This window comes from Ictidomys tridecemlineatus, chromosome 2 (assembly GCF_052094955.1).
Source record: "Ictidomys tridecemlineatus isolate mIctTri1 chromosome 2, mIctTri1.hap1, whole genome shotgun sequence".
Classification (NCBI taxonomy): Eukaryota; Metazoa; Chordata; class Mammalia; order Rodentia; family Sciuridae; genus Ictidomys; species Ictidomys tridecemlineatus.
In genome coordinates, this window is record NC_135478.1 from 177,537,981 (window position 1) to 177,551,359 (window position 13,379).

General features: G+C 34.1%; 1 protein-coding gene across 1 annotated transcript in view; it reads right to left on the reverse strand.

The window, feature by feature from the left end:
* Positions 1 to 13,379, reverse strand: part of Cog5 (component of oligomeric golgi complex 5) — a 300,246-nt gene that overhangs the window by 81,979 nt on the left and 204,888 nt on the right. The window contains exon 11 of the mRNA XM_005319450.5: positions 12,551 to 12,632. Within this exon, the coding sequence (XP_005319507.2) occupies positions 12,551 to 12,632 (82 nt within the window). The remainder of the gene's footprint in view (positions 1 to 12,550; positions 12,633 to 13,379) is intronic.

Genomic DNA, 13,379 nt, shown 5'->3' on the forward strand with positions numbered 1-13,379 from the left:
GATTGACTATGCATTTATACAATACTTCATCCAAAACATCAAAAACATATTTTCTTATATATATGTGAAATATATGCTGAGATTGACAAAGCTTTAAAACAAAGTATATCTTGTATACCTTCTTTAAACAAAATAGTGTTAGATTAGAAATGAATAACAAAAACATACCCCCAAATTCTCACATATTTGAAACATAAGACATAGGAAGGAGGAAAGGAAGGTGGGAGGGAGAGGGATAAATAACTTAGAATTTATTTTGAACTGAATTAAAATTATAATAAAACAGCAAAATCTGTAGGCTAACAGTTGTAAGGAATACTTGGGGGATAGTTTATATAGGCATTTACATTTGAAAAGAAGAAATGTCTCAAATCAATAACTTATACTTCCATTTTAAGAACATTTTAGAAAAAAGGGGGGCAAAAAAAACCCCAAAGAAAAACAGAAGAAAGAAAATAAATATCTGCATATTTGCATAGACTTCAATAAAAGAGAAAAACACTGAAACCCAAAACTGGATCTGAAGAAGATAAGTAACATTGGCAAACTTCTAGCCTTATGGATTAAGAAGAGAGGAAAAAAGTAAACCATATGAGCCATAAGAGAGGTGACCTCATTACATATTCTGCAGACAATAAGAGGATATTAAGGAAATTTTGAAGAACTATGGCAGTAAATTAGAAAACTTTCATGAAATGTTTCCTTGAAAGACACAAACTACTAAATTTCCTCAATAATAAGTATACAGAGCATTTGTATCTAAATATATAAATAGCTCTCATATCTCAGTAATAAGACAATCTAATTTTTTAAATGGGACTTTCATTGAAGAAAGTATATGACTGGCAAATAAGAGCATGAAAAAAAAACAACTCAATATCTCTCACCAAAATGAAAATGCGAATTAAAATTAAAATGGGATAGAACTTCGTAACTGTTCAAATGGCTAAAATTAAAAAGACCAAAGAAAAATCCAATGACAATATCAGAGAATACACTTTTGGTGGAAAGGACAAACTGTATAATCATTTTGCAACAGTTTGGTATTTCCTTCAAATGTTAAATATATACCTACCATATAGTTATACCATCCCATCCCCAGATATTTATCCGATAGAAGTAACAGTATATGTCCACATAAAGCAAATACATGAACATTCAAAGAATTTTTAAGAGAAAAGAATCACAAATAATCTAATGTTATCCACAGAGGAATGTATAAAGACAATGTACCATTACCACATAATGGAATACGATCAAGCAGTAAGAACAACTACAATATAGATGAACCTCAATAAAAACAAGTGCATGTAAGAGTATAGACAAATAACATATATAATATAAGCTGCATCATTCAGTTTGTACAGAATTCTAGGAGATAAAAATACACAATGAAGAAAAGCAGATGAATGTTTGCCTGGGGAGGTAGAGGGAGATGCAGAGATGGGGGCAAGAATTACAAAGGGAGACAAAAAAAAAAAATTGGGCAGAATGTGGATATATTCATTGATCTGGTCTGTTTTGATGGTTTGATGAGCTATATACATAGCAAAGCTTATCAAACTGTACACTTTATATGCAGTTTATTATATGCCAATTTTATCCTATTGAAATTATATAAAAAAGAAATTATCTCAGAGATAACTTCTTTGGCCTTCCTTTTCTGCTGAAGAAGCAGAAGATGTGAACAGAAGCAGAAGCAGGGACGTGGTCCCTGAATATGTTCTTGCATGGCATGCCCATAAAGCAAGTCCATTGTGACTCTATTATTTGCAGCAAGAAATCTTGAGAAATAAGGTAATATCTTTCTGTAGACTGCAAGCTAGCTTGCTTACTACTCAGTACAAAAGGGGTAGTTTCTCCAAGCTCAAGGTTCTTTACAAACAATGCAACCTCACAAGACACATACCATCCCTGTGGGTCCATATCATGTTTTTCCATAATATTTGGAGGCATGGGAAAGCAACAAACAATAAGCTAATGCTCATGATGTATGCTGTACTGTGAATAATGAAGTTGTTTTTCCCTAACCCAGGAAACTCTTGCCTTCTGACAACATTTAGTAAACCCATGGCAGATTAAAAATCTTAAATCCTTTACAGTCCTGAACTCCTCCAAATAAATAATATTCTTTAGTTATTCTCTTGTAATAATCTGTTCTCTGCCATCTTTGCATTAACTACCATTTCTGACCATATTCATTTAAAGTACGTTGTATTTCCTCCTTGCCTACAAAGTCCATGAAGACAAAGACAATACTTGTTTTCTTCAATCTACAATTTGTTATCTAGCACAACACCTGGAATAGTAGAAATAAAGTAAACATTTATTGAATGATAACTTTTTTTTTTTTTAAATTAGACACTGTGTTCACTTCTCTCCCTTCCCCTATCTCCTTTCAGTACTAAGGATTAAATCCAGGGGTACTCTAGCCACAAGACCAGTCCTTTTTATTTTTTTATTTTAAGTCAGGGTCTCACTAAATTGTTGGGGGCTGGCCTCACACTTGCAATCCTCCTGTCTCAGCCTTCTGAATTGCTGAAATTGCAGGTATATGCCACCACGCCCAGCCATTTATCTTAATACCACATAAATTATATACAGAAAATGATAGGTTATCTATTACCAATTTCTTGGGAATTTATTATTCAGATTCCATCCTTATAAACTATTGTAATTTTTCATTATTTACTAGTGTTTAAATACAAGTACTAACAAGAAGATGAAACTCATATTAATATCAGTGTAATTACTATTAAAATTTTGTTCCTAAGTAATAGGTCTGGTAAAAACAACCTCTGATTAAGAAAGTCTGCCCTGAGATGATTTCCTTTCCTCTATCTTCTTTAATTCATTGCAATTGAGAACTCCTGTAGTTTCAAAAATTCATAGGTTCAGGCCCATCTTAAACCTTGAGCTAATTCCACAGGGACATGAAAGGATGAATGTAATCCATGTGTTCTGTTTCTCTTCCATTACCTCCTCTATTTTAGTACCTAAGTTTATTTTCTTTCTAACACTGAATGCAGTTAAGAAGATATTAGTTTGTGTTCACTTTATCTTCCTCAAGAAAATACCTGAAATAACTTTATCAATTCATTAATATATGTTATGCTTTTTGTTGATACATTTCTATAGGTTTTTCCCCCCATTCTTTCTTTTGTTATCAGCTAATTGCTTTGTTGCAAAGTTCTACAGAATTATTGTCTTGTTCAATTTGCCATTTTGAACAGGAATAATGGTGAGAAGAGGTGGGAAGAATAGCTGTCATTTGTCTGTGAAATAAAATCATTATGTAAGAGGATAGTTGATGGACCTTAAAGATATTTGTCCATGGCATGCATAATGGTTATGTAGCCTATAAAATAGCAAAGAATAAGGAATCCACAGATCTATGGCAAGAGGTTTCTTCTTGCCCTTTTCACTTTTGAAGTAGAGGTAATATGCTATGTCTAGATATTGATGTTGCTAATTCAATTAGGTCAATGATACTCAAATGATCTTTTTAAGAGAGTAATGGGGAGTCAGTGAAGAATTTTAATTAGAAAATAACATAATAAAGTGCATCCTGCTAAATAAGTATACATTTCCTTACTCTCCTATAGATATATAAACTTTTAGTACTTCAAACTGCAAGTTTTCTTCCACATATTCTACAGAATACTTAGGATGGTGCCTTACAAGCTCATTATCACTGAATTAAAAGACTTCAATTGCAGGGATGAAAATACTAATGGTACTCCAAATGAAGGTGTGAGGTTATTCTCCTAAAAGTGTGTATGTGTTTAGGTTGTAATTAAGTTTTAAGAAATGTATCATGTAACTTGCTCTTATGGTTTAGATTCTAGGTATTCCTCCCCAAAGTTCATGTGTGAGACAGTGCAAGAACATTCAGAGGTAAAATGTCTTGGGTCGTGGCAGCCTAATCCAATCAGCGAATTAATCCCCTGACTGGGATTAACTGAGTAGTAACTGTAGGTTCCTGCTTGTGGCTGGAAGAGGTGGGTCATTGAGGGTATACCTTTATACATTTCGTGAGCTGAGTTTAGGCTCTCTCTGCTTCCTGATCATGTGAACTGCTTCCCTCCACCACACCCATCTGTCATGAGGTTCAGCCTCAAATAGAGCCCCAAGGAATGGAGCCAGCTGTCTAAGGATTGAGACCTCTAAACTGTGAGCCCTCAAACTTTTCTTCTTCTAAAGTTGGTCTTGTCAGATCTTTTGGTCACAGCCGCAAAAAAGCTAACAAAAATACTAGAACAAGTCTCTTGCAAACAGTATGTCGTTGGATCTTACTTTCTATTGCTTTCTGCTAACCTATATTTTTTAATTGGGCAGTTGAGATCATTTACATTCATTATTATTATAGATATATGTTTGCAGTTTCCTGACATTTTGATTTGTTCCCTGTATTAAGTCTGTCTTGATTGTCACTTGGTTGGTTTCACTTCTAGTGATCCTCATTTATTGGGTAGCTTTGGGGTTTGTTTTGGTTCCTCTATGTACAATTTATCTTTGAGTATTCTTTGCAGTGCTGGTTTGGAGGTCATGATTTCTATCCTTGTCATGGAAAGCTTTTATTTCCTCCCTGATTTTGAAAGAGACCTTTGCTGGATATAGCTATCTTAGCTAGCAATTCTTTTCTTTGTAGAGCTTGTAATATCTCTTCCAGGCCCTTCTTGACTTTAGAGCCTGAGCTGAGAAGTCTGTGGTGAGTCTTCTGGGTTTGCCTCTAAACGTGAACTGACATTTTTGTCTCACCTTTTGAAATATTCTGTCCTCATTTTCTATGTTAGGTATTTTAATTGTGAAGTGTCTTGGAAAGTTTCTCTTCTGATCTTGTCTACTTAGGATCCTGTATGCATTCTGTATGTTAATGTCTATTTCATTTCTGATATGGAAAAGTTTTCTGTTACTATCTCACTGAAAATGTTCTTGATGCCTTTAGCCTGTATATCCTGATGACTCTCAGGTTTATTCTCTTAATGCTGTCACAGCATTCTTCTATATTTTGGTCATGGTGTTTTTTTCCCCCCTTTATTACAAACTGAGTATTTAAGATCATATATCTTCAAGGTGAAGATTTCTATGCAATCAAATCTGTTGGTGATGGTTTCAAATGAATTTTTAATTTGAGTCACTGTTTTTCATTTCTAAGAGTTATGATTTTTTTCAACAGCTTTTTCTCTATTAAAATGGTCTTTCATCTCCTGCATTTGATGTCTTAATTCATTCTTAATTAGATCTATTTTTAGTTCACTGAAATTTTAATAATCATTTTTTTATAACCCTTCTTTGAAATTTCACCCACTTCCATACCTGTGGGCTCATTTGTTGGGGGATTGTGAGTTTTTGCAGGGAGGCTTTGTTTGCCTGTTTCCCAAAGACCTCTGAAAACATGAAGAAACAGGCAAACAAAGAACTACAGAAACCTGGTCTTTCTGGCTGTATCTTCTCATCAAACCCAAGAATTTTCACCAAAGCAGGGAATAAAATGTTCATTCCAAAAGAAAATATCAGTGTGCTGATTTTATAAAGAAACTTCTCAAAGGTTCTTGATTATTGCTTCGATTGCCTGAGGATATCAGACTCTTGCTCCTTCACTCCAGGGTGTTTCTCCAGAAGCCTTCAGTTTCAGACTGGAGTAGCATCATTGATCCCTCTTGTTCTGAAGCATCAGTATCTTGGACTGTGCAGCTACTGGTTTCTCCAGCTTTCCAGCCTAAACATGGCCATTGTCAACTATGTAGCTTCTGGTTATGCAAGCCATTCTAATCCCCTTTTTATAATCAAACTTCCTGTTGATTCTGTTCCTCTAGAGAACCCTGACTAATATATTATAGAAACCACTTCAACATTTAGAAGTCTGGGTTGCGTGGAATCTCATAGGGGTAGCATCTGGATTTGTGTGTGGTCTGTTGACCCAAAACAAAGAAAGAGCAAAAGATGGAAGAGAGTCTAAGGGGTCCTTGGGAGGAGTAGAAGATGTGAAGAAAAAAAATAAATTTTTCATAAAATCAGACTTATCAAGCATCATGTGAAATGCTGTTGAAATAAACTATGCTAACTAGTTATTTTTATGTTCAGGATATTTACTAAACTATTAATCTAAGAAAATATTTGTAGATTCTTTGAGACTTTCTATGAATAGTATTATCTTGTCTACAAATAGTGAGTTTCATTTCATTTTCTTTTGTTAGTGCAATGGTAAGCACCTCCGGACAGAGAGAAATAGGGGCAATGAAAGTGGACTACCTTGTTATCATTCTGCTCTGAAAGGGATTTCAACATTTCTGTCTAAAGAAGGATATTTACTCTAGGGAGTTTTCAATGTCCTTTATCATGTTAAGAAATTCCATTATTTTTATAGTTTTCTATGGTTTTTCCTCAATTAATGCATACCAATTTTTATTGTGTATATTTTCAAAATTTTATGATGTGAAATTTTAATATTAATTCAATCATAGTTTTATAAGCAAAAAATTAGAATACAAACCCATATAATTATACCCCACCTATGTCAAACCAAGGCTAAATAATAAACAGGTGCAGAAGATAGTTGTTAAAGTAAAAGTTAAATCATATGAATATATACATTACATACATAAAAATAAACACATTTTCAAACTTATCTGCATGATGAGAACATACACACCCACATACACACCAAAAATCTTGTAAAATGAAAAGAATTTGAAAATTACAAAATATAGTGAAATGAAATTTGAAAAATTTTTAAGTTAAAATTTTAAAAAATACATTAAAAAATGGAAATATGGCAAAAATGGGAAAAAAAGATAAGAAAAACAAGAGAAAGAATCTTAATGAGAAATAAAAGACTTATTTCCACAAAGGTGGTCAAGACTGTTAGTAGGGAGGGGATTTCATTCTTTATATTTATAATTGGCTTTGTAACCATTGAGTCAAGGGTTGTATCCCTCAGCTGTTAGCCATTGTGGCTAGGAGGCAAAGTTGATTGTAGTAGATCTCAGTATTTACTCTCCTAGTATAGGGTGGGATAGACTGTGGAGTGCTAACAAATTATGTATTTCTATAGTGTGGGTGGTATATAGTTCTAAATTGGGAGTTCCAGCAATTGGGCTTTAGTCTTGGCTGAACTTTAGAAGTCTGTCAGTATGTGAGATTTGATACACACCCCTTATTGCTAAGGAAAGGCCAGTCTCTGCAGGACATCCGGATCTCTAGGACCTCAGGTAAAATCCACATTTAGAGCCTAGGGAATAAACCTCCACAGGTTTCACCTTTACTGCTATAAATATGAATTACCTGATATCAGCCTTGGAGTGTGGATGGTCTTGTGTAGCTGCTATAGGTGTCATCCCAACAGCTCTTATGGGGGCCAGCAACAAAGGGAGCTTTCTCTCCTTTGTATCCAGAGCCTATATGGTCCAGTTACAGTTTTCTTTATGCCTCTTTCAGTCACCGATTCAGGAACACTATGGGATTATAATAGACAACTACTGATAATTTCCTTGATGAATTCACTATCTCCTAGCTCTGCTCACTGCTGCACACCCCTTATACCTGATTCCAGCACCAGGTGGCCACTGGTTTCTATATCCAGGAGCATTTTCCTCCTGTGACTGCTTTCTGCCAGTAATCCTGGTTCCCACTTAAGTATTTGAACCATCCGCTATAGGGTGAACTATTTTTGGTTTATCTTCATTAAACTGTTACCCCCATCACTCTGTCCATTAACTTCAGCCTTCCTCTCTAATCCACAGGTCTCTCCAAGGCAATTTTATTTTATTTTTTAAATTTCTTTATCTGCGGCCACTCTGTCTTCTCACTCTGCCTCTGCTCCCCCTCCCATCAGCAGCTACCACTACAGTCAAGCTAGAGAATTTCTAACATATTCTTACATCATGTTGGAAATTTCTGACTTTCTGTGTTTCTATGGTTTTGTTTACAGTCCAGCATTAAGTTTCAGTGAGTTCCCTTAGTTACCCATGCCACTGACAAGCTATCTTTTAATTTGTAAGTCGGTTGCTAAGGAACTACTGAGAACTTCCTCTAATCCACCATCTTCTCTCTCCTTCAGTTCTCTTTCTGTATTTTGAGACACAGTTAGGTAAGGGGCTTACTAAATTGCTGAGGCTGTCCTGGAACTTATGACCCTCCTGCCTCAGCCTCCTTAGTTGCTGGGATACAGGTGTGTTCCACAAGGCCCGGCACAAAATTCTATAGCTTAAAACATATTAATCACCTAATTATTTCTTTTGTTCACACTTGATTTTCCAAAGTATTACAGATATATACCATATTTGTTTTCTTAACTGTATAAACAATTTCCTTGAGTTGCTCAAGAGTTTTGAGAGACTAACATTGCACAAGAAGTTATAAACATTTAAAACAAACAAAAAAAACTAAAAAAGTTTTACTTGAAAAATTTTTCAAGCATATTTATAATACAATTTTTTGTTTTATGTGTTCTTGGGGATGGAACCCAGGGCCATTACACATGCTAAGCAAATGCTCTCTTGCTGAGTTACACTCTCAGTCCCAAAAAAGTTTTCAATACTTAAGTTTTCATAAAATAGCACTGCAACCTTTCATCTTTTTTTGTTTTTCTTTTCTTTACTTCCTGACAATTACCACTTACTTAAACCCTATTGCATGTCAGGTACTCTTCTAGCCATCAAGGATGTTTCCACGACCAAAGCAGTGGGAGGGGGTGATCAGACAGGATAGATAAATAAATAACAGGGCATATAAAGATATGTTAGAAATTGATAAGAGCTATGGAGAAAAATAAAGCATATTTATTTATGATGAGACATTCTGTAGAAGTCATCCAATTACAAAGGAAGTTGTGTTTTCATTTCAAAGAGTTCAAAAAATGTGATTTGCTTGTTTCTATTGAGACTTGAAAATATGCATTATAACCCAACAAGTTCCTGAGTTAATATTATTCGATGGAAAATACAACAGCAAAGTAACACAAAAAAAGGCTGAGAAGTCATTTTGGAAATAACCATGACTTATACATAATTAAAATGGCAGATTTCATATAAGAGCTATTTCGAAACTTTGTGGTAAAAAGTTCAGGTCTTTTAATTTAAAAAAAATCTTTTTAACTGTAGATGGACATATTTATTTTAATGCTTTTATTTTGTTTTTTTAATGTGGTGCTTAGGATTGAACCCCGTGCCCTCCATATGCAAGGTGAGCATTCTATCACTGAGCTACAACCCAGCCCCAGGTCTTTTACTTTTTGAATAAATTTATTCTTTGTCAAATTCCTGATTGTAACTTCTAGTAGAACTTCTTTTTACTAAGCATGCACATGTATAATGGGAAAGATATGTTCCTAACTATGAAAATTCCTTTTTAGATACATTCTGCCAAAATATTATTTAGACAGTCATTTACATTTTGTATAATAATCAAATTTGCTGGTGGTTACATTCTTTAACACAGCCTGTCTAATTTTAAGAAGTACTACAGTACACTTCAGGGACTTTACATCCTATAAAAATGGAAGGCACTTAAAAAATAACTTACTTTGGAGTCCTCCCAAAGGAAATTATTAAAATAACAATGTAATCAGAAGTAACAGACTACTCTGAAAGTGAAATATTAATGAGGATCTCTGCCTAAAAAAACGTCATACTCTAAGTAAGAACTAAAAACTTACACTGTATTAGACAATTAAGTAGTAAGTCAGTGTTTATCTTAATAAAAACAATTTTGTCAGGATAGTGGAAAGTAGCCAGATTACACCTAGTGGAGAAATCAACAGTTTGAAAATAAAGATAAAAATTTGTAAACTAGCCTTTTGAGAAATATGGATAAAAAGAGAAAGAGATTAAAGAGACAGATGGGGAAGGGGATTGGGGGTGGGGGTGGGGGGAGACAGTAACTAAAGGGTAATCGTCTGGTTACATGCCACCACCACCACCCCCAAATCAATGATTTAAAATAAAAAGTCTCAACAAATTAGAAACCCCCTCAATTTGATAATGGACATCACTGAAAAACCTGCAATTAGCATCATAATGAATGTTGGCTAAATGTTTTCTAAGATGGTAAACAAGGCAAAAATGCCAACCCTATTTATATCTATACAGTACCAGAGATATAATGCACTACTGTTGCAACATATGACTAAACCAGTAAGGGTTACTCCAGGTGAACTGTGCTGGCACGAAATAATGACACACAGAGAAATACTTTTTCTTGGGGTTCTGTGATGGCTCCTCTGATCCAGATCCCACAAAGGAGGCAAGGAAGGCAAGAAAGAGAGCAAGGAGCACATTCTGAACCCTTTTATTGCAGAGAAGCTATTCAAATGAGACAAGGAGTCAAGTTTCAGGGGGTTGAGTCTAGCTTCCAGATGTCATGTTGTCAGCAGAATGACATCTTGGAAGGCCATGTCCATCCCATGTGCTGTGTGGGGATCATAGGCAGAGCAAGCAAAAAGGACACATACATCACCAGTCCAAAGGGGCAATGTCAGTCCGGTCCACTTTGTGTGCTCAATGCTTACAATTCACACACACACAGCCCATGGCTGGGCTCACCACATTCAAAGCTCCTGTCCAGAGCAGCTCAACACACTACAATAATACAAAGAAAAAGAAGGGAAGGGGAAGAAAGCCAGAAAGGGAGTGTTATGATTTGAATATGAAGTTTTCACCAAAAGCTCATGTGTGAAACAATGCAAAAATATCTAGAAGTGAAATGATAGGGTTATAATAGTCTTAACTTAATCAATGTCTTAATTTACTTGAATGAATTAAATGGGTAGCAGGAATGTAGGGTGTGGATGGAAGAGGTATGTCATTGGGGCCATCCATGCCTTTGGGGTATTCATTTTGTCCCTGTTGGGTGGAACTGTCTCCATTTCCTGGCAATCATATCCAAGGTGCTTCTTTCCTCCACATCCTTCTGCTATGATGTTCTGTCTCACCTCAGGCTGAAAGCAATGGAGCTGACCATCTATGGTCTATGATTTCCAAAACCATGAGGCCCAAATAAACCTTTCCTCCTCTAATTGTTCTTGTCAGGCTTTTTGGTCGCAGTGGTGAAAAAGCTGACGAACGGGAAGAAAGAAACAAAAGGAAGAAAGCTGGCTAACCAGACTGAAAAAAAAATCAAAAAACACAACTTTTTATTTGCAGGCAACATGATCATCTATACAGAATATTCCTAAGAAATCTCCAACAACTACTAGAAATAATAAGCAAGATTAGCAAACTCCCAGTACAGAAGATCAAAATAAAGTTATCAAATATATTTATATAATTTAATAATGATTACTTATAAAGTGAAATTTTAAAACAACATGATTTATAATAGCATCAAAATGTAAGAAATAGTTTTAAATTTATGACATCATTTGCTAGACACTAAAAACCATATAGCAATAATAAATGAAAATATAAAAAACCTAAATAAACAGGGAGATATATCATGCTGTGTATGAGAAAATGCAATTTTGAGATGTAAATTCATTACAAATTGACACACAGACTCAGTGCAATCCTAATCAAAATCTTGGGATTATAGGCATGTACCTGGCTGATGACAATATTCTACATCTTAATGGCGATGACAGTTATATAAATGTGAGCATCTGTCAAGACCCCTAGAATTTTATGTCTAAAATTGGTGAATTTTTCCTCCATATAAATTTTAGGTCAATGAAGCTAACCAAAGCTAACCAAATGTAAGGAGATGCACAGTATTCTCTTCCAAGATGAATAGAGGGATTTGTGCAAGTAAATCAGTTCCAATTAAATCCACTGCTTAGGTTGTCTGGCCACACAAGAATGAAGGCCATCTCTGTGGTTGCTGCTTTGCTACATATTTAATTAAAAACAGAAGTAAGAAGTCAGGTAGTATAGTCTATTCAAGTCTGAGTTCCCAGTGACTAATGCGTAACAATTGATCCTTTTAGTAAATGTATGTGAATAAAATTTAACTACACACAAACTCTTCAAAGTTTTTTGTAAAAGCCTTGGGACGTTCAATGCTTTAATCATCAATAATTAAACAAACACAATTATATTAGCCAATTTTCACATTTCACTCTTTGAAACCACTCCTGTGCTATTATTTCAAGACATAGTGAATTAATATTAAGTTTTTCAGATCAAATTTGAGTGGTCACCTTTTAATTCATGGGACAGGTATTTTATCTACATGTTTATAATTAAATTTTCATTGTTAACATTAAGGAAACAGCTGTGAAATCTCTAAATTTTAAAATCATTTAATTCAGAACTAAATTAATCCCAAAGCATGAACTAATTCATCAACATCAACTGCTTTATATTCTCTATATAGGAAAAATCCAGAGTTCTTCCAATGTTTGAATTATGTAGAATGAACTTATTCTTTCAGAGAATTTTATTCTAAATACTAATTATAAAACTGTTTTATATGACTAAGTATTCTGGACTAAACATCTAGAAGAAACAGCAATTACCCAGAGGATTTAAAGTAATAATAAAATAAAGCAAAAATTATTCACATCAAATTTTAAAGTAACTAAAAAACTTGAAGTAGATTTGAGTAAACTTACAATTTGTTGCTGTATGAAACTGAGAAGAAAGTTTCTGAGTAACTGAATTCCAGAATGTATACAAAATTTCAGGTTGCCCATCCTGGGTGGGGGAGGGAGAAGAAGAAGAATCTTGAACACATAAAAAGTAATATTGAAAATTTATTTAAAAGAAAAAATTTAGTCATTGAACTATCAAACAATGAAATTATTAAGTGACTAAATGGGAATATATAGATGATTTAAATTATGTCTTATGCTAAAATCATCTGTTGCTGTCCTGCTCTGCCACTGACTAGTTGCATGATCTTCAGCAAAGTTGCTAACAATTTCCTGCCCTTATATTCTCATCTATAAAACAGAAACTGCAAGAGTACCTACCCTGCAGAACTTTTATAAGGACTAATAAAAGTCTTGAGCCAGTGTTTAACAAAAATAAATCTTCAATCAATGGTAGCTATTATTATTAAAATAATAATTATTATTATCAGCATCATCTTTTGATATACAGAAGACATTTTGTGAGGCCATAAAAAATTACAGACAAAGCATGTTTAGATCAAGGATGATTAACAAGAAAATGGTAGAAGCCTAGATACAATTTGATAAAACAAAATGCAAAACCACAGAAATTACTACTATTACTTTCAACAAGTTTACGAAGTATTCATCCCCCCCAAAAATTGTAAACCAAGTATCATTTGTTAAAAAAAGATATTTCAATATTGTTACAATGAAATCACTTTTAAATATAATATAAATAAGAGTATAATATAAATAAATGTCTAACATTTCAAAAATTATTAGTGTCATAAAAAGAAAGTTCTAATTTTGACTATTGTAAGTAAAC